This window comes from Lycorma delicatula, chromosome 9, assembly GCF_047948215.1.
Source record: "Lycorma delicatula isolate Av1 chromosome 9, ASM4794821v1, whole genome shotgun sequence".
NCBI classification, from domain to species: Eukaryota; Metazoa; Arthropoda; class Insecta; order Hemiptera; family Fulgoridae; genus Lycorma; species Lycorma delicatula.
In genome coordinates, this window is record NC_134463.1 from 76,970,060 (window position 1) to 76,996,549 (window position 26,490).

Below are 26,490 nucleotides of genomic sequence, written 5' to 3' on the forward strand. Positions count from 1 at the left end.
TGTTTTATTACGAATGAGAAATGAATTTTGTTGCACGTAAAAAATTCTATGCCTGAAGTGTAAATAAAATTCAGAGTGAATGGTAGACACTATCACTCCACTAATGAGACTGCCAACTAATGCAAAAAAATTTATATTCAATAAAAAAGTATGACAGCATTTTAGCTAAGACAGAAGGGGTCATTTAGAATCATGACATTAAAGTATTCAGGCTGATTTAATATATTATTATTTTATTAATTAATTCATTTTTTTTAAAGATAAAAACAAAAGATAAACCTAAGAATTCAAATTAATTTCACATGATTTATTACTACATTTGTTTCAGTATAAATATACAAATAAAATAATTATTTTATTTTTCTCTTGGGGTTGTTATTAATCAAGATAAAAACTGTTTAAAACAACAGATATTTAAAGTTAACAAAAAAAAATTATTGTTTTAACCCACTGGGCTGGTCTAATGGTAAACTCGTCATAAATTAGCTGATTTCGAAGTCGGAAGTTCTCAGCTTCAAATCGTAATAAAGGTAGACTTTTACTCGGATTTGAATACTATATCATGGATACTGGTATTCTTTGGTGGTTGGGTTTCAATTAACCACACGTCTCAGGAGAGGTCAGCCTGAGTTTGTTCAAGACTACACGTTTACCGGTACACTGATAAGTCGCTAATAACTTTAATTAAAAATAACTTTAATAAAATAAAATAAAACCAGGAGGAATTCATGATAATAAAAAAATATTATTGTACACATATCAAAAAGTACTGTAAAATAAAAACAAACCCACTCTATTTCAATAATATACTCAAACCTAGCAAATTGTAAATACAATTAAAAAATGTAATTTTATGCCCTTCAAGAAAAGGATAAATTTAAATAATGTAAAGCATATCTACCAGAAGGACAGCACATCAAAAGGCAATACAATTACTGCGCTTATTGACTTCGAGAATTTTAACCAATAGTGCATCTTTCTAAGCAGGAAGAACCAACCACTACTATATGTCTCTTGTCTACACTATACATCTTTCATTGCCGTGCAGAATTCATGTAACAACTGGTGACAGTATCAATGAGTTTTTTAAATTGATTTCAGTTAAATTTGTGCATATACATACAATCTTCTTTAAATAGGCCATTTCTTAATCCCTTCCTTATTTATTCTTCAAATTTCTAGAATTATTCATTACATGATTTAAAATTTTCATATGATATTTCAAAAAATTTGTTTGTTTTATAATTTCCAAGCCAAAGCTTCTTCTAAACTAGATCACTCCAGATTAATTTCAGCCAATGTAAAAAAAAATCATTGTGCAACATTACATAACAGGTATATGTAAAAATATCTTTTTTAATTTACTATTTATATACAAATCATATAAAACCAATAAAATTTTAAATAATTAGTTTTCTGAAGAGCAGACCTCACGCATTTGTATTGAATTTTAACTAAACTGAACGTTTTATAAATTAACTCAATTAACAAAAAAAAAATTAAAATAAACCATAAAATTAAATTTTTGATTGTAAGCAACTGTGGAAGGTTTAGCCAATGTCAAGAATAATCTTATTGCTTTATCAAAATCACAAGCACTGTTTCTAAGGTTATTAAACAACATTGGCTAATGACTACTTCCACAGTATTAAAATTTTACTGTAAATGAGGTGTCCAAAGGAAAAATTATAAAAATAATTTATCAAATATCAATGTATGATTTAGTATTTAATAATACATTGAGAAAGGCACAATACTATAAAGTAGTAGAATGGTCTTAAAGGCAAAGGTTTGTAGGTGAAATATCTAACAAGAAACTAGTAAGAGATAGATTTATAATGGTGAGTATCATCAGGAGTATGTAGGGTGCATCAAGAGTGGAGAAGAGGCCATGTGATCCGTATATCAACAATGTTGCCTAGAGATAGAATGTTCTCTTCTGTTGTACCTCCTTTTTTTTCTTGACTATAAAATATAGTAGCTGTCATTTTAGAATGAAAAATTTTATGAATAATTATTCAACATACATTAAAATTAACAAAAATTTAATAAACCTGAAAGTTAAGGTTCATAACTGTTTTTAAATGATGGTAGATGGACATACTTGGGAGTACCATTATGTTTTTTTTTATAAATCATATTAAATCATTAACCAAACTACTTCATCCAAAATAACCACTACCTCAGCTAAAAGGAAATAAAGCTCATTAAATAAATAACCACCATGGTTCTCTTAGTTTAATATCTATGTGAATTATGTTAGTAACTGTTTGTTGCAATAATATGAAAAGTGATTTAATTACTTGAATATATGAAATTAGCTATGATAGACATAACATACTAAACTGTTTTAAGACTGATTGCCATGAAAGATTTACTTATCTTTCATTATAAATAAGTTTGCAAATGTTTTTTTACCAACAACAAACTGATTTACAGTTAAACTATTTTCTTTTTTTAAAAAGATTATTACATTAATTATTAATAATAAAATAATAATGTTTGTTCTTGCATTTAAATTATTTTTCTATCGTAAAATTTAGCTATAAAAGATGAAAGAAGTTAAATGTGCAAGTTATTGCTGCAATATTAGAATTTCATGTGAAAGATTACATTGCAGTAATCAATCATGTTTAATAAAATAAATAATATTTTCAAAACTAAAAAAAAATTCAATGGAGACTTAATTTAGTTTATAAATAAATATTAAATCTTAGTAAAAAATAATCTTCATTTGTTTATGGCAGTAGATAGATAAGAAAGCTTAATGATCAATCACTGCAAAAATTAAAACAATCAGCTTCAACACAAAAAATAAAAAAATTATTTTAAAATAAGGAAAATAGAAAAAAAATTTCAAAATAATAATGCTCTAACTTTTGGGAAACAAATACTGTAGTGATTGCTAAGCATATTCCCAATTTCAAATATTTTTTACAATTAACTAAACTGAAAATATGAATCTGATTTCAAAATAAAAAGGCAACTACATATGAGATAAAAATGTTTCTCAGTAACTAAACTTAGCTATATGCTGTATAAAGGAATTATTCTTTGATATGACATTCAGTATGTTAAATGTATAATTATTAAATTTTGTTTTTAAAACAAATTAAATTTTACAAAAATAGATACATATTCTAATAATAATTTTTCATACTTCAGGTATATATTATAGAAAAATATGTATGCAATGTAATTAATTTATTAATGTATATTATAAATGTAATATTTTTATGTAAAAAAAGTATTGTATAATTTAAAAAAAGCCTTAATATTAAAAATTAACAAAAAATTGTGTTATGTTTATTTTTAACCCAAGTAATCAGATAACATGTTTAAATAACTGGACTTTTGTTTTTAACACTTATTAGTGAAGAATAAAAATACAAAACATACTTATTTCATTTCTACGTAGTCTCCCTGAAATACTAAACATTTTTTTCTAATGTGTGGGGAGTTCGTAGATTCCTTCATAAAAATTTTTAAGACATCTCATGAGCCAATTGTGGATGAACTCCTCTACTTTGTTGTTGCTCTGGAATTGATGTCCCAGTAACTCCTTCAATTGCCCAAACAAAAAGGAAATTGCAGTAGTTTAAATCTCGATGCTATGGAGGATGATTTAAGGATTCACAGTAAATTTTGTCTATTTTATCCTGCATGCTATAGGGCCAGGCATTTTGTGAAGGTGAAGGAGTATCGCATCTCTGAATAGCTGATGGCACCTTTTGCTCCTGTAGGCAGCTTTCACTTTGTCTAAGAGGTCATATTCCTGTACCAAATCGATTCAGGAACCTTTGGAAAATTTCCTGTCAAGCCTGTGTTTGATTTTGGGTCAAAAGCCTTGAAACCCAACTCTCACAGACTGCGAAACTCAAGAAGCTTTATGATAGTGTTATAGGTGCTTCATGACTGATACCTACTTCAGAAGCAATTTCATCAACCATAAGGTGCCAATCATCTTCAATGATGACAAGGATTGATTGAATGTTGTTATCTGTCACACTTGTCCTTGAACACCTATTGCAACTCATTTTTTACAGGTTCATGTCCTCCTTTGTTGGTCCAGTCATATACTTGGATATGTGACATCATATCCCCAAAATGAGCACGCAGTCTAGTCAAAATTTTTGAGAGTTTAACATCTTTATTAGTGAGAAATTTCACTATAATATGCAAGCAATGAAATTAATTGCTCTGACATGATACTACTGACCAGAGAGATACAAATTACAAGGCAATTAGAGCATCTGTCGCCTTCCTATATCTCCACCATAAATATCTCAACACAGCAGGTCACTCATGTTCCTACACAAATAGTGAAGACAAAATTCTGTTTATGTCCAATAAATCCAGAATGATAGTACAGATTTTCCATAAATATATATGTATCATGTTAACTATACAACTAACTGTGTCTTAGCCCATGACAATTTGGAAAAACCAAAATTGTTGAAAGTATACACCATTTCTTGCATAATTTTTAAAACTGAAAATTGTGACTCATCATATCCCTAGAATATTTTACATTAAAGAATACTATTACACTCTACAAGAGAAAATTAATACAGAAAGATTTCTTAGAAATGTAGCTGTAGTTTTCTATTGTTTTCAGAAGTCAAACTTTGAAATTCTAAAGTTTTTGCTTTTCAGGTAACATTAATAATTAACCCTAAAAACAGCTTAAAAGGTTGCTTTCCATTTTCAGGAATTATTCTTTAGTCTGGTTTTCTCAAAGATAAGACTGTTCACCTGATATTTCAGCTACTTACAATGTATGTAAAATAATAATGTATCAAACAGTCATAGTTTTAACACAAAGTATGAAGTGTATGTCAAAATGAAAAACTTCCAATTTTTCAATACACAAACAAATACTAGCACCAGCGCAAGTGGGGTATTACAAGGTCATTAGCCACAAGAAGCTTATCAGTCACCATGATTACAGTGCAGATGAAAGTTCAATATGTTTTACAGCTTGATAAGTTTGAGCTACTTACACTTGTTAGGTATGAATACAGTTGTGTACTCAATGAAGAACCATCACACAAAAATAACATGAATAGATTTGACCATTACCAAATTCTAGTTAACTAGTCCAATAACTAGTTAGTTTATCTTCTATGATGAAGCTATGTTTCATATTTTGGAAAAAGTACTTTGGCATAATGTTTGAATATGGGGGAACTAAACCTTCACATGTTGTAATGGAACATTAACATGTTAGTCCAAAAGTTAATGTGTGGTGTGTAATTGGACAAGACAGAGTTATTGGTCCCTTCCTTTTTGTTGCAAAAACTGTTATGGGAAATAATTCATGTAAAGGGCTTTACCAGTTAGACTGAGAATGTGCCAAAATCGTGTGGGATATCTAAACAAAATATTTCGTCAATGATGAGAAGAGTGGATATTCTGCCTCCACAGTCTGTAGATCTTACCCCTATGGAATTTTATTTTGTAGGATTATATAAATATACAAATGTTTTTTTGTTCAAATAAGATATATATAAATAAGATATATATGTATATAGATAAGATATATAAATAAGTCCATTAAAAAAAAAAAATGCATCACAGAAAGTGTTTCATCTATTACACTGAATGTTCTTTGTCATGTGTGGGAAAAGATTAAATATCATTTTGATTTCTATAGGATAAGCAAAGGAGCTTCTGAAACAAAGTCTATTGAAGAGGTAAGGTTCTTGAAGAGTTTCTCTTCATTTTGATTTATACTTCATATCTTTCTACCTTGTTCCAAAACCATGTTTGAAACCTCTTCTTTATTTTATGAACACATAGTACTTTTCACAGGAAAGCAAGCTCCCTTATTATAATAAGTTAAAAAAATATAAAATATAATATTGTAACTCAGTATTAAAATGTGGAAAAAAAATTTCATTACAGCATTAGAACATAAATAACGACTGTTAATTCTAACTAGATGTAGAATTTTGTGAGTTAAAAAAATGGAACAAATCTGAAACAATGAAAGAAACATAACAATATTTAAGAACAGCACATTTTTATCTGTACCAGATAAATTTTGGATAAAATTACTGCTGGTTACTGAAAATAAAAATTACTGATTTTATTAAAAACATAATACCCAAATACTTGAAATTTCAAATTAAATCCCTAAATGTGTAATACAAAGGATCAAGTGTTGTTAATTCTTTCATATATTAAAAATATATTTTCACAGTGTCTCTGGATAAAAATATTTTAAAAAATACATATAATAATAATAATAATTCTTTATTCCATAATACATATAAGAATGTTTTTACAATATACAGTAACATATAACTATGATAACTGAAAATTATATTGTGTGTTATTTTTGCTTGTTACAGTACACATACTGATTTGTGTAGATGCTTGTAAGATTAAATAGAAATGGCTCCCTGATCAATCCCTTCTTCATCTTGATTATAGGCCCCCTTTAGCTAATTCCATCAACTGTTCAGCAAAGGTAAGAAACTAAACAGACAACCCAAAATTTTATATTTTTGTGTTACTGAAAAGTACTTCATCCAGCCTGATTCCATTTTTAAAATCTTAGTCTCATGAAATTATTAATTTGTATTGAAATAAACCTTGATATTGCTACCATTTAAAATAATTACATTTGATGTTAGATAATTTCATCAGTAAATTTATTGATATAATTTAATCCTCAAACTTTGGGTTCTTTTAAAACTAAAAAAAATAAACTATTTTAGGAAGCTGTTGTTTGAGATCCTTGATTCTTTAATAATATAAATGAAATCATGATTTTTGGATATTATCGGGCTTCAGTTCATGGAAATACTGAAGGAAAAATTGTACTAAATACAAAAAAAAATTCTTTATTCAAAAACAGATGCTGTACTGAAACATTACTAATATTTTAATTGTGAACAAATGAGATATTTGTATGAGTAATATTTATTCTGAAAATATCAAACAATTACTGCTACATGATTTTCCACAATATTTATTTATAAATGATACATATAATTTATAAGTTCTTCCCAAAAAAGCTGATTTGAAAGTCAAGAGTTCCAGCATTCAAGTCCTAGTAAAGGCAGTACTTTTATACAGATTTGAATACTAGATCGTGGATACTGGTGTTCTTTGGTGGTTGGGTTTAAATTAACCACACATCTCAGGAGTGGTCGAACTGAGACTGTACAAGACTACACTTCATTTACATTCATACATATCATCCTCAGAAGTAAAGTCTGTAAATCTCTCTCCACCGTCTGGTGATTCTGAAGGCTGAATAGAAAAAGAAAGATAAGGTTGACTAGTAATGCAGTCTCGACTTTCTCCAACATAAGCTTCTATTTTCATTGTACACACTGCTTTATCTTGTAAGATAACCATCACATCACAAACATGCGAATTTCACAGATCAGTTGTTGCTATACTTCAACATTTACAAAAAAAAAAATAAATAGATAAAAATATTAATAGATCAGCCGAACGAAATACAGTTTAAAATTTATTAAGAATATTAATAGTTAAAATAACTATTAAAAGTATTATAATGTGATAAAGAGTTTTTTATAGTTTAATAATAATAAGTAAAGTGTACTATTAAAGAAGCGAGTCAAATTAAATTATCATAATTTTTTCATTACAGTACTGTATGAAGTCTGACAAATTGTGTGTAGTTATTATTTCCTGACAAGAGAGGGGACTATTACACATAAGATTTCAAAAATATTTTATGGTAATAACACCATACAAAAGTCTTGGTCTCCAATTTCTTGCATATACCCAGAAGTAAGAAGGCCTTCTGTATTAGAAATGTACTGCTTGCTACGTTCCGTAGCTAGAATGTCAATGGGTTTAATGCCAGCAATTACAGAGACTGCCTCTCTCGAGACTGTTCTGTAGCCACCGACAACAGCTAACAGTAGAAGACGCTGGGCTCGCAAAAGAATGTTCCTATAACATTGGAATTGCAAACGATGAGAGCCCAGACGACCGCGGCATACAACATTATGGCCTCACAGACACCTTTATAAAGAATGGTACGATAATTCAACCCCCAATTGGGATGGATGACCCTACAGACATCAAAGAAGGCATTGATGCTGCCTCAATCTTTGCAACAAACTGGAGACGCTCCTTGAATTGAAGCCTCTCATCAAGGATAACACCCAGATACTTCTGAACGGTAACATATCCAATCAGAAGGCTGTCCATCGCAACCTGTGGGTGATGGGTTGCAGCTAGACGAACTTTAAGAAGCATCATAGTGATTTTCTCCGCACTAAAAACCATCTTATGCTGAAGACTCCACAACCTGAGAACCTTACATGCCTACGTCACTCTGAGCCCTATCTCGGCACACGAGTTGCCCTCAACCAGCAGCAACCCATCATTGGCATAAGGGTTTGGGAGAAATTTTTTTGGGGTAGGAGGGGGCAGGTGATTTGTATGTTGTCAAAAATAGGGTCGGACATTTTTTTTTTGGGGGGCTATTTTGGGTCAGGAGTCAGATAGGTTAAGAATGGCGTGAAACGCCTAGAAACGGAAGGATTTGGCCGAGCGAGGATTTTTTTTGGGGGGTATTTTTTGGGATTTTTTGGGTCGGGGGTCAGGAGATAGCAGAGACCTGGATTGATGGAGACCCGGAGGGGGGTTTTGGTCTGGGACAAACAGGGAGTCAGAAAAAAAAGAAAAACTGATCTCCCTTATAATTTTCTTGGCGAGGACTTGGAATATTTTTCACCTCAAAGATGAAAAATTTACAAATTCCTTGCTTACTTCAATTGTGTGATACTCTTGCACAGTCTTGTAGTTTAACTTAGAATAAATCTAACTAAATCATTTGGTTAAATACATCCAACTCCTGTGTTATAGCATAGGAAATATCTTAATATCCAATCAGTTCATTGTCCAAATTTCACCAAATTTTATGTCCATGTCCATTAATCTTCCACCAACAAAATTCAATCCACTAATTCAAGAAAATCACCAAAAATACCTAAAAAAATGCAGAGCAAAAACTACACATGTTAGGAACTAAACCTAGAAACAGACTGAATTTCAATTTTGCTAAATTACTTGTCCAAGCTGACAACTATAGTATAGAAAGCTATTTCTATAATAATATGAAAATGTATTATTTGGTATCACTATCAATAGCTTCTACACACATAGACCTACTTTACAGTAAAAGTTACAAATATTCATGTAAGAATGCTTTGAAATATTTGTAGTTGTTTACTTAAATGTAAACTACAATTTTATTGTAGAATATGTATATAATATGTAAATTTAATTGTTAACTAGAATATATTATAATAGATCAACTAATCAAATATATAATTGGTATATTAATAATGATATTGTATAGGCTACATGTACTTTTTATTTAACAAATTTACTTTTCTTATATTTCATAATTAATCAATTAAAAATAACTATTCAAGTGTTTTAAGGTTTAGTTTAAAAAATAAATAAAACATACTGATACTAATAATGTCTTTTTGTTTCATTAATTAAACTAATTTAATAATTTTACTAAAAGTAAATAGATTATATGTAACCTGAACCTAATAAAAGTTTAATTAATTATAATTTTTTTTAAATGTTAGCCATTGTTAAGTAATATAAATTATAAATTGTGTAGCAGTTGTATTAAAACAGATTTTATTATTATAAAATCAATTCTATGATAAGAATATGATAAGAACATTAGTTGTGTACTGATTTAGTGATAAGATAATGAGATAGTATTCAGTGAGATCTAATAAAAGAATTGGTAAATAATGGTATAGAAATGGAGAAATGCGAAACATTTATAATTTAATATTATTATTTTTCATAACTGTTGTAATATTTACAGAAACTTTAAGAACAAGGAAGACTAGAATACCTCGTATCAATGTTCGGAGATACACTAGAAAAAGGGTTACAAGAGCAACTAAGCCTGTTATTAAAAGAGGTACAAGAATTATTTTGTAATTTAAATTGCACAACTTATTAAGTGATATTACAAATGTAGGGTATTGAAATATATTATATAGAGTAGGTCCATTCCCAGGAGTTGAGGCGCCTGGGTCAAAGATAGCTGAGGTGCATTCCGCCACTGCAAATTCACCAAGTAATGTAAATATTGAAATTTGGGTGCTAAACAGATGTAATTGAAGATAAACTGAAAGTGAAAAATGAGAAACACATTTTGTAAATATATAGTCAATGGTGGATATAAATATTATATGATTTAACTGTTTGAGCACTAACCTTTAAAATAAAGTTTTAATAAAACATTTACATACTATTCGCATTTAAATTGGAGAATAAACTTTTTTTTAGTCTATATGCAGTAGGTAGTTTTGTGTTTTTCGGTTTAAAAATTTAAGTGATATGTATCAGTTTTGACAACTCAAGAGGAGGTGCCTAACAGCAACCCTGTAACACAGTGCCTAGGGAGCTTGACCTCTACTTAGCTTTAAATGTTAGAAATGGTTTAACCAAGTTGCATTAAATTTGGTGCACTAGTTTTGCTATAAAGTGGAAATGATTCTTTTAGATAAAAAAAAAAAGATTGGATAATTGTGGCAAGAAATATTATGTATAAATACAGAACTTGATGGTTTTTCTAGTGTTGGTTGGCTTATTGAAAAAAAGCATTCAATATAATAAAACAATTTTCAGAAATAGTATTGTTAAAAATTTACTCTAAAATTTTTTTAATGTGTCTTCACATAAAAAAAAATTATTTTCATTTATTTTTATAACTTTTTTAATCTACGAACTTCAATTTCTTTTCTAAATAAGCTGCTATGAGAGGGTGAAAAGAGTTTTCAATTCGTACCTGAGGTTACGTGGTTATACAATTCCAATCCTTAAAATTAGTAACTCTATAACTTTTTAATTTTTCAACCTATTAGCTGAAATTTTTAATTATTTTTCTTTAAAAGACATAGTATCAGGTTGACACAATTTAAAAATTTTTTCAGAAGCTAGGATGTATCGAAGTACTACCATTCTTTTTTTTTCTTGAAATAAATGAGCCTAGATTTACCCAGTAAACATTTAACTTATGTGTCTTCACAGCAGATGCAAAATTTACTATATAGCTCTACAAATATCAGCAAGGTTAGACCGATATCCACAGATTAAAAAATGAAGGAAAAGGAGTGGGTGTTTAGAAAGGATGGTCTATTTTTGAAGCACTGCTTTACAGTAAAATAACGACTAAGGTAGGTCAACGTCCTCCATGCAGAAGTGTTCATACTAAGCCCTTGGGAAGCCTGAGGAATTGGGCAAGCCCTTGGGAATTCAGAGAATTTTTTTCTAAACAGATGAGCCAGCCCATTATTACTGATTCAAAATTTTGCGTCAGTCAACTTAAATATACACTGTAACAAGAATTACTATTCTTTCAGAAAATTAAACAGGCATTCAAGAATAGATTAAAATCCTTTCTCATCCCTAGAATAATGTGACATAGAGAAGTATCCAGTTGAATTATTTACTGTTTAGCCAGATCTCCACTGGAGATAAATACTTTATTAAGAGGAATTCTGTTTTGACCTCTCACTTTGAAGCATTTTTTTTTAATTAGGGATTGTCTGGATGAAAATAATTTTCAACCTGAATCGCTAGAAAAAGATTGAAATTTAAAATAATCATATTTTGTTCAGAATAATGAACATTGAGGTATTTTTATTTTTTTAAATTGTCATTAACCACTAAAGTCATTAATCGTTAATTTAAAAAAAAAGAATAACAGCACAAGATTGATTTTTTGTTAATTTTTATAAGGTTTTATTGATACAACAACCCATTCTACATCTTTTACTCTTCTTTTGTTAAGAAAATAATTAAGATCATAAATGTAATACAATAAATATAAGTTAATATCGTATATGTAACTTTTTGTCTCTACTACACAAACTGAAAAACAATAGGCATAGACCATTAGATGTTTGTCATTTGTTTCCCTAATGGATCTTGTATTTGCGGTTTTACTCATTTCACAGTTATGTGAAACGTTCTCAGATTACAAAAAACTTTTCTCTTTCTCTAAATTTTGTGTTAAAATTTTATTAATTTGATATTACCCTAGGCAGTTTTTAGCTATTTCTTATATTCTATATCATGAATTCATTTAAAACATATCTATATGAATTGGTAAATAATCTATCTCTCAGTGCAAAGTTCTAAATTCAAATCCAGGTATGATTATGATTTGAACCCGGGTTGATCACATTAGGCAGAGTATTTATTTTATATAAAATTCAATTTCATACAAGGAGTGACTGAAATGTATTGCACAGGCATCCATAACTCGTAAATTAATGTACTAGTCAAATGAAACAAATATGTCATAAAAGTAAATTTTATTTGATGTAAAAACTTACATTTATTTTTTCTCACAGTCACGATTTACGGTACACATTTCTACCAACAGTGAACCAATTTTCTCATTCCATTTATGAAGAATGCTGATGATCTTTCTTTGTTGATGACTTCACTACCTCCTTTATCATCCTTGGTAAAATGAAAACCTTTAATATTAATCTTTAATTGTTAATGGAAGTGGGGTGCTTTATTCCGGCTTGTCAATCACAGAAACTGGTTGATCACTATGACATTCATCCATAATTTTCACTTTACTGGTTTCTGAAGCATAAATTTTATCGCCCACCTACAGTACTTTGATCAACAGTTTCATCACGATAAACAGCTTTTGGACAATAATGAATGCCACTTGTGTTTACTTTTTCTGCTATTAAAGATTCAATCACTAAAAGCTGTATCAGATGTATTGACATACGCGATTCCATAAAATATGGATTTGAATGTTAGAAGTAGAGAGTGAAACTCTAAGATGGCATCACATTTGCTTTTTGTGGCATTTTATTCTTCTGTTGCATTCTTGAGTCCATTTCATTTCAGCTGCTCCTCGTATGTAAGTTTTATTGGATTTCAGGCTTTTGTTGCAAAAGAAATAAATAAGCTTCTGGAACTATTAATAAAAGACAGACTTGTCTTATAGTGTTGTACTTCTGTTAGCATTCTAAGCATAAATAAGACACCACTAGCAAAGAATCACTGGGAACTATTCTATTGATAGTGATATAATGGTAAACAAAGTGTAACATCTGCTGAATAATAAATGATAAACATAATTATTATTTCTAAGTCCAGTATTTTAAAGCAAAAGTAATAGATGCTAACTACACTTACAGATGGTTTATACCATAAGCCATTCACATTATTAACCTTTGTTGCTTATTTTTTAAATTAATATATAATAATTTACTGCCACCATGAACAGAAGCTTATGTGCCCTTGAAATATTACTGGTAGGCAAATAGTCCTTGATACTACACGAAAAACTTCACTTAGCAAGAAACCCCCCCACGGCAATAAAAATACATGAATAATTTATAACAAAAGCTTTGTTATACGTTGTAGAAAGAAAGCTTTGTTTCCTTATCCCTACACAAATGGGATTACATATATTTTTAATACAAACTACATTTTAAGAATGATTAAAGATGATGGAAGTAGAAAATACTGCAACTCATTCTAATAAAAAAATAATGTGCTAATTAATGTACTTATGAGACTAATCCAAATATAATAATAAATATATTCCCAAAGGAAGGTTATTAAAAAGAATTAAATAAAATGTTAAGTAATTAAGCAATATTGAGACTACATTGTTTATTTGCTGCAATGAAAAATTAATTAATTTAATTCGATTTGTCATTAACAAAATTAATTAAAGATTACAATGGGATTAATAACTGACTGAGTAGCATATTACAGATCTACTAGATCTTGAATACCGGTGTTCTTTAGTGGTTGGGTTTCAATTAACACACATTTCAGGAACAGTTGACCTGAGACTGTACAAGACTACACTTCAATTACATTCATACATATCCTCATTCATCCTCTGAAGTAATACTTTATGATGGTTCCAGAAGCTAAACAGAAAAAGAGAGTATTAGAGAAGTTCTTCAATTAGAATCTACAAAAATTTGTATTTATGTGAATATTAATCTGAATTTTATTTTGTTTTACAGAAAAAGAAAGACCATTATCCTTCTCTGGAATAAGTTATGAGTATGATAAAAAGAAACTGACAAAACAAATAGACGAGTGGGTAAACAGTAAACCTATAGTTTATTCACCAGCAAGAGCAATAATTGTACCGCATGCGGATTTAAGACTATGTGGTAATATTACTGGAAATGCTTTTAGACAAATTGATAAAACAATAATAAAAAGAGTATTCTTAATAGGACCATCACATTATTTTCAGTTTCAAGAAGGCAGATTGACTCCTTCGTTGTATTATCAAACACCATTTAATAGCATCGAAATTGATACAGAGGTTTATTCAAAATTAATAAAAACTGGTCATTTTATGTACATGGATGAAGCACAAGATGAATTAGAACATAGTTTAGAAAATGTGCTTCCATTTTTAGGAAGAGTGATGGGTAGACGTCATTTTAAATTGGTACCGATAATCTTTGGTGATTTAGATGAATTACAGATGAAAGATATATCAAAATTTTTTCTAGAATATTTAAACTATGAAGAAAATCTATTCATTATTTCCTCTGATTTCTGTCACTGGGGTAAAATCTATAATTTCACTATAATTAGTAAAGTATTTAATACTGTGAATGGGACTATTTATAAACTGGACGAATATGCGATGAAAACTATTTCAACTTTAGATCCCAATAAATTTCAGCAATATCTAAATAGATTCAAAAATAATATTTGTGGTCAAGTTCCAATAAGTTTGTTTCTTCATACTGTTAAATATGCTCTCGATAAGTACTTTGTAGTTTCATTCAAATTTTTGGATTATACAGTTTGTAACACTACCAATACTTCATTTGTTGGATGTGCAGCTGCTGCTTTAGTAGTTTTTTAATCTACTGGGGAAATCAAATAATTATATATTTAATTTTTTGTTTATGAGAGTGCCATATTTTTTACTCCTATCTTCTTTATCTGTATTTATCCTCAGATATTTTTCTTGAAGAGTTTTTTACTTTTCATAACTTTTTTATATTTTTTCATACTTATTTTATGTTTATTTAAGTTTACAAAAAGTAACAGTGAAATGATTACTTACTGACCATCTGTCAATACCATATTATTATGGTTCTCTAGTATATTATGTCAGATATGAAGTAATTAAAAATTGTATTTAAATTATATACGTTAAAAAAAGTTGAAATATTTTGAGCTTTCACTGGCTTTCCATTGACTTCATAAATGTATCTATCATTAATGTAATATATTATGAAAGGTATAAAATTAAAAATAAATTAACTCTGAAGATAGCGGTGATCAAAAGTTGTTGAGAGTTTTTTTTTGTAAACTTATGTAAATTAGTAATTTTTAATAACTTTATATCTCTAAAAATCATATAGGAAATAATGTGTCAAAAAAAGTACATATTTTTATTCATATTTATAGCCATCCCATTAGATAAAAAAATTACTTTTAGCTTTTGAAGAAATATGATTTAAAGAAAGGTTACATTAGAAAATTTAGATGCAGTAGAAAACTCTCTACACTTGTATGAGTTTGTAAAATAGAAGTTGTCAAATTATCACCTGTCTTTATATCTTGTATGTTATAATGTTTTATATTGTGATACCAGATTGTAATAAACAAGAAGTGGCAGACTACATGTTTTTTCTTCCTATGTAGATTCCAAGTAGAATATCTGATGAAGAAGTCAGAATAAATATTTACATACATCAAGTTGGCACGACTGATTTGAAAATTTGTTAGTTAAATTGCTAACAAATAAGTATCAAATTAAAGGTGAAATTAAAAATTTATGGTTGTTTAATTTTTAAAATACAATAAGAGTTTCTAATTTAACTTCAAATTTTATCACTTCAAATACGTATGTGATTAAAATAAATTATCAAACTGCAATGGGCCTGAATTAATCTATTTTTTTTTTAATCAGTAAATGAAATGGGCAATCGTTTTTGTATCTTAACTTTATTTTTTTTTAAACACATTGAAGTTTTACTAACTATATCTCAATATTCTTATAATATTATATAATATTTGATTTATTATAAGTGATTTCAATGTTGATATTAAATTAGTAGGTCTCTAATTTGTTTAGAAAATAAATTCTGGGGATAAAAAAAATTACATTCTTAAAAACTACAAAATGTAATTCAATTAGTAAAATAATTAATTTTTATATAAGTTACACCTTAATAATTGCATTCTAACTATAATGTTTAGAATGGTTCTGATAATTTGACACAGAGATAGCAGACCCACAAAATTTAACTACAGTAATTTTTTTACAAGTTTAATTTGTAGCTAATTCTCCAACAAATGATGTCACAATTTTACAAAATGATCCCATCAACCTGCATACAATAAAATCTTGTACAAAATTTTCAGAATCCTTTGTAATCCTTCTCACAGATGACACAATTGTATCCATATCTGAAAGTATTTTAATTTAAAAGGAATTGAAAACTGTACATAACAGCAAAAAAAAAAGTATTATTCACTTGATGGATTATAACTTTCTACCTTTAAATATTGATAGAACTGTTGCATTGTGTTTTTTAGGTAGACTTAAATATACTCATGGTATGCCTCTTTAAAAACACAGAAGTGTTGCCAGATTTGATTAATAATATGTGAGTTATGTGACCCTAAAGCTATTACTAAGAGAATACAAAGAAACTTTTTCCCCAAGTTGCTTTGTACACACACTCAGGAATATAGAATTGGATATATTAAATTATTAGGAAGAATATTTTCAGAAATTAAAAAAAAGAGAATTTTTGTTTTCAAAATTTAGTATATACTTGAACTGCACATAAAAGGAAGTAGCTGATTTCCACTATTAGCATCTGGAATATATGCTTTGTTGGATCTGTTGTATTCAAATGTTACTGTACTGTTGTAGTTCTCTATGATAGAAAATGTAGTCAGTACATTTTCTATCATAGAGTTCTTAGTACTTAATTATATGTACATTTCCAGGTATAATTATTGCTTTTAAATTACTAGCTATTAAATGTATAATTACATTGTGTTGCAGTATTTCCTTTTTAATGGATGAAACCTGTCCATTGCGTTATTTGCAGTCAGTGTCTTAGCTGTTCCAAAATAGAACTGAAAGCGATTTTAGATTTGTACTTGATTTCGAATTCTCATATATCTGTTGTGTTTAGTTTCTTTGAGTCAGTTAACCTTCCTCAAAGCTAGTTGGCCCAAGACTAACTGTGAAAATGTTATTGGAGTTTTCTAAGACAATAAAGTTATGTGTACATATAGAATGAGCTGTGCAAATGTGCAAGTAAACATGAGTGGTGCTTGTATATGTACCTTGAATATAAAATAGATACATTGAGGAAACTACTAACTAGTCTGACTATGATTTTATTATACTACTTGACAGACAACAGCCCATTATGCAAGTAAATCAAGCTTTTCTCCATGATAAAGAATAATGTTTTCTACTTGGAAACAAAAAAGGTTACAAAGATATATGAGAGAAAAATTTTTATTTTTCCTTGGTCATTGTGGTTCAGAACTATAAAATAACCAGTTTCCAACAAGAATTAAAAAGCCATGAGAAATTGATACATACTTTGGATAAAATGTTATTTTAATTTTTTTTTGGAATAAAGAACTACTTCAACACGGTATAAAAAATATTTTACATTTGAAAATTACTTTTTTAAATATTCATTAAATTAATTTAATAGCAGTCATTTTAACTAGCACTTATTTAATCTTGTTATATTTTAATTTGATTGTTTAAGCTAGAAAATATGAGCTTATTCCTTTAAATCTGGTAATATACATAAGCATCGTCCTGAATTTGCGTCACATGTCCCTTGCAGACCGTGTTCTTTACAACGATTATTGCACACACTGTTGAATGAAATTGTTTCACAATACCATGCTCTCTTTGATAGTTTATGTAGGCTGCCTGGAACATTTAAATTTATTATTAAGTATTTTTTTGCTCAGCTTCATTATATTTATATATGTTCTATGACAGTATGATATATTTTAATTAGCTAATAAAACAGAACTCACCATCTAACACACAGCTTTTGGTTGGGACTTTCAGTCTTGAATCCCAATTAAACACATTAAAAAAAATTAAATTGTTAATTCTTATTTATTATTCAATAAATTGTGTCATTTTTATTAATGATACCAATAGTTTTCAGTTTTTATGGTAAGAAATACAGGACTCAAAAAAACAAACACAGCTAAGTCACAATTTGAATTATTCCTTAATACAAAATGTTCCAGAAGTTGCTGTGCAAGATTTATGTGATGCATTCTGTTCTTTCAGCATTAGGTTAGTTGCCCTGTCCATTAGGTGGTCCATTGGGCGTTACTGAGTAATGACCAAAGAACCCACAACAATGTTTGTCGAACACAACTTTTGTAAAGGTGATAAGTATATTGATTTGGTTTCAAAATGCTCCTGTTTCTCACCTGAATGCAGTTTGAACTCTTATCGAAAAATTTCAGACAACAGGCCCTGTTGAACACGCTGATCGAAGTAGAAGACCATCTAAATTAAACGAACAGAAGCTGCTTGATATTTCGGATGCTATGTTTGAAAGTCCATCAAAGTCAATGGTTAAGTTAGCTCAGCAACAAGATATCGAACTTGCTACCGCACATAAGGCTGTAAGAAAACAACTGAAACTTTTCCCCTAGAAAGTAATGTGGGTTCAAGAACTGAAAGCATGTATTGTCAATGTTCTAAGTGTTTTATTGACCAAAAATTCTGTAGGTATCTTTGATATTACATTTTTTTAAAAGATGGAGCGCAGTTTCACCTGGGAGGGTACATTAATTCACAAAATACATGACTGTGGTTGACTACTAACCCCCATGAATTTCATAAACAATCTTTACACAAAGTAAAAATTGGAGTCTCGGTCGATGTGAGCAGAACGTACATTGTGTGTCCAATATTATTTGAAAATACAGTTAATAGTAATTATTATTGTGCTGTTTTAACAAACTTCATTATTCAGTTAACAGAAGTAGAAATCAATCATGGTTGGTTCCAAAAAGATGGAGACACAGGTAACAGGTCAATGATTTTTTTACAAAATGTCTTTGTGAACAAATCATTTCGAGGGGTTTGTGGTCTACATGATTGCTTGATCTGACTCCCCACATTAATTTCTATAGGGGGCATTGAAACAAGCAGTATATTTTAATAGACCATGCATGATTGACGAACTAAAAACTACATTAACAGCATGACGAGACATTCCAGTACATCAGCTGGTTAAAGTGTTTGAAAACAAATCAAAATGTAGCATTGTTGTGTTGATGTTGGAGCAGGTCATTTTCAAAACCTTTTACAAACTATTCCTGTTATTGCAATAACCGTTAATATAAAATAATGAAATAAAAATACAAAGTAATAATTAAGAAAATTTCATCATAATAGGTAAATATGGGTATATAGGTATATTATAATAGGTAAATATGGTTCCATGATTCCAGTGCAACTTTCCAAACTTGCTGTATTTTATCAAGAGAAATTAATTTTCCTTTACATAAACTACTGGATAGTTTAACATTTCATATGTTAATTCAGATTATTTAATGTAATATTTTTCTAATATGTTTTATCTTCATTACTGCTGAAAACTTTTTAAATTTAAAAAATTTTTAAATGCTGTTGTTATTTTTAATTGTTAAAAATGAGATGTTCTGCCTTGTACTAGTATAACCATTTTAAATAATTATTTAAGCTCTAAATTTACAATTTCTTTGTTAAATATTGTTCAAATGATTTATTATACTGGATTATATACTATCAGTCATAACTTAATAATTACCAAACCTAATCAAAGAACTGTAAAAAATGAAATTCTCTAAACCAAAGATTATATCTGTATTCAATATAGAAGTTCATAAAAATGATGCAAGTAGAAGTGCCTCATTTTGAAACTAGCAATACAGTATAATAAGATGAAATGTAGTAATCCTTTACAGTTGAGGTGATCCACCTCAGCTGAGGTCATCTATTAAAGAACTGAGAAAAATAAATAACTTTTATTAGAAATAAATAAAATACTAAATTTAAAAAAATAAAGAGACTCTCAGCACAAAAAGTTATATTAATTGTCATATTTTATATACAGCACTGGAAATATGTGACATGTCTTGTTCCTTAGAGATTAACCATAGATGATAATAAATAAGAAATTTTATAAAACTTTTAGTTGGTAAAATGTCAGTTTTTAAGTGAAAATCAGTGTTATTTTAGCAATTATTAATCTTTAACAAACCAGTGTTATTTGTAACATTAAAACAATTCACATATAATGTTTTGAATTGCGTTTTTTGTGTTCTTCAGTTACTGTTTATTTATTTATTTTTTACAAACAAACAGGATAAAATCTTATACAAAAAAGTGCAAATTATAATAATACAGATGCTATAAGATAGTATTTATTTTGTAATTCTATAATTATGTTATACCTTTAAATATAATAACAAATTAAAAAATTTAATTTTGTTATTATGCAATTATAAATTATATGAATCAAACCAGTCTGCATTAATATTTGATAAATTAGATGAACATGAAATAGGATATGTGGAATGTGAATTGATTTGCACAATTATAACAATTATTATAACTTACATTTCTATTTCAAACATACAATAAAAAGTGTTTGAAGTAATTCAGATGAGTCAAAACATTAGTAGTTATATTATCAGTAAACAATAAGTCTCTCCTATCCATCGTCAAACTTAAAGTTGGAATTTTCAATAAATTTTATATATCACAATAACAGTGATTATTGTGATTCATAGACATTCCTAATTTATACGCTGAATATCTGAGAAAAAGATGATGAGGATTGTCAGCTAATTTGAGTTGAAAGCTTAGGTCTCTAAATAACTGAGTAATACTTTATTTTAAAACTGGGTGAATATATGAAAAGTAAAGAGTTCTAAAATAATCTTTATTCTTAAAATGTTTTGTATATCTTTTGATGAAATTTACTTTTTTTATAGCTTTAGAAGCTATGTAATTAATATGATAGTGAAATTTTAATTTGTCAATAAAGATGCTTAGACCTTTAACACGTGTGTACTTTTGTATAGGAATTGTTAAGTGTATAATAATTGTACTGAACATCTGAGTATTTCCAAAAGAGTTATGAAAGCATTTTTAAAAATTACATTTGACACCATTTAACTTGCTACAATTTATCAAAGCATCAAAATCAGCTTTAGCAACATAATATGTCAAAAGAATCATCAATCATTTTGTAAAATTTGGCATCATTCGCAAATAATAAAAGTTTTATAATATTTAATCATTGAAGCCAAATCATTAATGAAAACAAGATAAAACGGTAAACCAAAATGAATACCTTGGCTAACACCTGAGATTACATAAATTGGTTTTGATTTATTGTTATTGAATTTAACATATTGGAGTCTATCAGTGAGAAAAGACTTAAACCATATTAATTAAGAACCATGGACCCAAATACTGCTAGTTTTTTAACTAGTAACTCAGTGTTAACAATCATGTAAAAGTGAATCAATTATGTAACCATTATTTAAAGATTCAGTTTTATGTTTTAAAATACAGTAAAGTTTGTATGAGCTGATTTACTTTTTTAAGTAATCAGTATTTTTGGTTTTGTTGGATTTTTGTAAAATATTTTTTAGTAATAATGGCGTAATAATGCTAATAATTTGCATTTATTAATTACTCTGGAAGTCATTAATTCTTATTATCACTACTTTTAAATAATGGTTTAATAGAACTAGTTTTCCTTAATTTAGGAAATATTCCAGAGGATAAAAATGTATTAAATTATTTAGAGAGCAAGGGTGCAAAAAAAGAAAAAAATTCTTAAGTAATAACTTAAAAAAAATTCTAACAAGTACATGGCTAAATGAAACATCCAAGTCATTTATTACTCATTCAAAGAAACAGTTATTTGGTTAAAGTAGTCAGAATATCCAAATGTTGTTATTTCAGTATCACTTAAGTTTTCACTTGTGTACAGACTAATAAATTTATATGCAAAAACTTTGCAGTATCTATGCCATTTTTGACAAACTTATCATTATAATACATACATGATGGTTAAGACCTGCTGCTATCAGTAGCATTTACATACATAAAAAAATGTTTAGTCACTTTTTAATGAATTCTAATCACACAATAAAGAGAAAGCATGGTTACTTAGATAATTACAATGAGATTGTTCCTTTTGTAAAAAAATTGTAATAGAATCCCAATTTATAGCACTTATATAATTCATGATACTTCTTTTTGCCTATAAATAATTTAATAACTAAAAGAAAACCATTTAGGAAATCTACCATTTTGATCAAAAATTTTTCAATTAATATAGAAATATCATTTTCAATATGACTACTGTATAAATCAATATCTATCACTATCATCAGTATCAATATTAAAATTAAGGTTATTTTAAAGATCATGCAATACAGATTTATAATTTGAGTTTTTCAAATTGTATGTACAATTATTAAAAACCAATTGCTGGCTAGTAGCAGATTACAATGCAAATGCTAAGTGAAAAGAATTACAGCTAATAATTTTATCCAATACATCAACAAAAAGTCATTAAAAATATTAGAGAAATCTAAATCGAGATAATTTATTTTTTAAATAGATAATTTAAAAATTATTAGTTTATTAATTAAAAAAATAATTCATTTGTTTAAAGATTATAATTTATATAAAATAAAATGAATTATAATTTTTACAAAAACTTGAAAAATGTCAACCTGCATATCTAATATCCACATCTGAATGAAAACAAACAGCCTAAGATGACAATTCATTTGATAACCATTTATAACCAGGAATGTTAAAATCATCCAGTAAAATAAATTGTACATTTCCTGAACTATTTAGTTATGTAGTTAATTCACTGAATAAATTAATAATAAGTCAGATGACAACCAGGTGGAATTTATCAACACCAAGTAGTAAAAAGATTGAATTATATTTAATTTGAACTAAAATACATTCATATGAATTGTGACACAAAAAAAAAACAATTGTCCACTGGAATTTTCAATTTACAGCTACATTATCACATGCTACATTTACACTACCACATGACTTCAGGCTAGTAAATAAAAATCTGTCACATCTCAACACCAAAGATCTTTAAACCAAGTTCATTACTGTTTATTTCTTCCTTTAAAGATAGTCTAAACGATGAATAATCTTGATTTGAATTCAGAAATATGACCTCTGGTGTTTCTATGCCTCTTGATTTTTCACTGCAATGTTAGCAATTTGATTTTTATAAGCATTAAAGGTGGTTTTCTTCACCATTTTCAATACAAGCATTAATGTCATCATGAACAGAACGAAAATTAGTTTGTTGTTTTTTTGGCAAATCAGCACTTGTTATGAATTATCCACCGTATTTATTTTTATTATGAAAGACCCAGTTAACAAGATCAGCAGACTTGAAGATACTTTAAGTGAACAAGTTTTAGATGGTTTGACATTTTTACCTAATCTGAATACTTTAACTCATCAATAAATTTTTTTTTAGCTGGTGATATTTTTATAATAGCTACTTTGAGTTTAGAGGCTACATAATGAAAATGTGGTTGAAAAAATTTGAATTATATCTGTCACATAGTATATTTCTTATTTTTGTGTATTTTATAAAATTTGTCTGTCTGTCTGTCAAATTTTATCTGTTTGACATCTATTTCCCTATCTGATTGAAATATGGGGTTCTTTTTTGCATTTGTTTAGAATATTACAGTTGCTTTTGTTATTGATGGATTTGTGATTTGGACCTATGAGGTGGTCAAAACATGTTGGCTATATTGCTTTCAAATTTTCTTCAGTTGAGTACATCCTGTTTGTCTATTGTAGAACATAATATTGTCATACTTTATATATGCCAGTTTCGTTAGAACTGCAATGAAAATTAATGATATCTAGTGGCTACGGTAACAAGTGTTAATGCAATAAAATTACATTTGGGACAGGTCAAATCATCCACCATTAATAATTGAAAGTTATGTTTTGTACATTATTTTAATTTATTTATTCAGTTTCATTACAGAGCTCAATTTGATAAATTCATTATAGAATTACTAATATGAATATGAATACTAATTTAAAGTATACTGTATAATAAAAAAATATACTGTATATATTAAAATCAGTCATCTGAAGAATTAATAATACAATACAAAATCATTCATGACAAGGAAAAGAAAAAAATATGATGTGGACACCACATGACTTCCTTGTACGCCTATTAAATTACATATATACATTTTTTTTAAAATGAAACGTACATAAAATTTATTTCATTAATAACTTCTGATATTTTTCTTATTTTTTGTTGTTATTATTGAACTATTTATCATAACTTTTTTTTTACATCAGAGGTTAATAATTATTAACAAATCAGTATATTTAAATTAAAAAAAAAGTTGAAAAAAAGGAGATGAAGTCTGATTCGAACCAATGTTCCTTCCTCGTGCAAGATCCAAATATTTCATTAATTAAAATTTTATTTGGCTATAATTATGGAATGAATGAAAATAAATATCACTTATGATACATTGTTGAAAAGTTCTGAATGGGGGATTACGACTGCAGTTAAGAAAAAGTCAAAATTCAAATTTTTTTGGGGATTTTGGCCTTATTTGCACACTTTTGGTTCAGTCGATTACAATCAAAAGGGGAGGTGCACAACTAGATGGTACAACAGTCCTAAATCCAAAATATCAACATGGCTAATCATTTTTGAGTTATGCAAGATACATTTGTACGTATGCACTGACATCATCCTGAAGCTAGTCAAAATGGATTTAGGGATGATTAAAATGGATATTGCCATTGAAATCTGAAAACCGTAATTTTTCGCGATCACAGTATCTCCTTTTCTTTATACAAGGAAGTAAAAAGTGAAAAATTACTGTTATTTTTTAACTAATGAAGTTGACTGACAGTTTTTTAAAAAACTGTATCACCCAGAAGTTAGCAAATAGCAAAATTTCTCAATACATTACAGATCAATATATTGAGAGATTAGGATTCTATATTATTTAGATTATTGATACTAAGACATAAATACACTGAAATGCTACATTATAATAGAATAGATATCTCAGAATTTAAAATAAGCTAATTAACTGCATTCTTTACAAGTGATGGTTCCATGACACATGGAATGTATTAAGAAGTTACATATTAGGAAAAAAGGGAATAAAAGAAAGGATTAATTCACCATAGACAACCAAAATAAAAATGGTGGCTGGTATTTTATGTAGTAACAAAACTTTTTTTAAATCTTGATTTTATGCTTTCCAAATCCTAATCCTGGAGGTGTATATAGATTCACAAAACATCTATTTATGTGTAATATAATAGTGAATTAGCTGCAAACATTCAACTTTACATTATTAATTTTTGATTACAATTATAATAAATAAATTATTATTAATACCTACTTGCTATTGAGTTTTCTTGAGGTATTACAGGTGAATCAAGTGCAAGTAAATTACCAGGTAATGCAGTACCACTGGCAGCCAAAAACAAAATTAAAAAAAGTATACTACAATTTTTATATATTTCCATTTTTTAGCAGCTAGAATGATTTTAATTATTTACTGGTAATAATTACGTTATATAAATGATAAAGGTAAAGAAATTTAATATGTGATAATTCTCCCTGTGATTATTTCACATTTCATGTGTACAAACACACTTAAATTATTTATGATTCATTGATTGGTTTGGTATTAGCTTAGAGATAATGTAAAATAAATATTATTACAGTACAAATTATTTTCTTTGTTTACAGTACAGTTTTGTTAATAATTAAATATAACATGTAAAATATTTATTAATACTTTTAATTTAAATTTAAACAAACTAATCAAAGATTTTTTTTACATTATAAAGATAATAGATTGCACTTCTTTAAAAGGTCATTATATACAAAATTTCAGTTTTTCAAATCAAATAATTTATAATTGAGTAGCCTAATTCCAAAAGTGACTAAATCTATTTTTACAAATTTTAAAGAGTGTGTAAATAATTTTCATATATCCTTTCGCTTTAAACTTTTATTTGATCAGAATGTCATTTTATTTTTCATTCTATAAGATTTTAGCATCTTAATATCTACAACATTTATAGTATATTGAAGTAGTAAAAAATAAATAAGGAAAATAAAAGTCACTTAGCCAGTTTTAGAACAGGACACTATGGAGTTATGAATTTTTGGAATACAGTAAAGTAAGATATTTCTTTAATGTTTTTTTTTTTTTTTTTAGAATTAATGCTGTTCTCTATAGGACCCCAATAAATAGTTTCACTTATTGCCATCTCATGTTTTTTTTGTTTCAGTACTTTTTCGTTTTATACGAGTTTTCTCACCTTTGCTAGGCTTGTTTTGTTCTTGTTCTTTTTTT

The 26,490-nt window shown here is 27.8% G+C and overlaps 2 protein-coding genes across 2 annotated transcripts in view; one reads left to right on the forward strand and one right to left on the reverse strand.

The window, feature by feature from the left end:
• Nucleotides 1–9,722: 9,722 nt before the first annotated feature.
• On the forward strand, nt 9,723–15,680 carry LOC142330210 (protein MEMO1-like). Its single transcript, XM_075375342.1, has 2 exons — nt 9,723–9,946; nt 14,049–15,680. Exons 1-2 carry the CDS (start codon nt 9,790–9,792, stop codon nt 14,912–14,914), a joined length of 1,023 nt encoding a protein of 340 aa, XP_075231457.1. The 5' UTR covers nt 9,723–9,789; the 3' UTR covers nt 14,915–15,680.
• A 1,846-nt stretch (nt 15,681–17,526) lies between these two features.
• The window catches only part of LOC142329911 (28 kDa heat- and acid-stable phosphoprotein-like), a 50,337-nt gene continuing 41,373 nt past the window's right edge, over nt 17,527–26,490 (reverse strand). Inside the window, exons 7-8 of the mRNA XM_075374845.1 lie at nt 25,525–25,595; nt 17,527–17,974 (exon numbers count right to left, since the gene is read on the reverse strand). Of these exons, the coding sequence (XP_075230960.1) occupies nt 25,549–25,595 (47 nt within the window). The 3' untranslated portion in view covers nt 17,527–17,974; nt 25,525–25,548. The remainder of the gene's footprint in view (nt 17,975–25,524; nt 25,596–26,490) is intronic.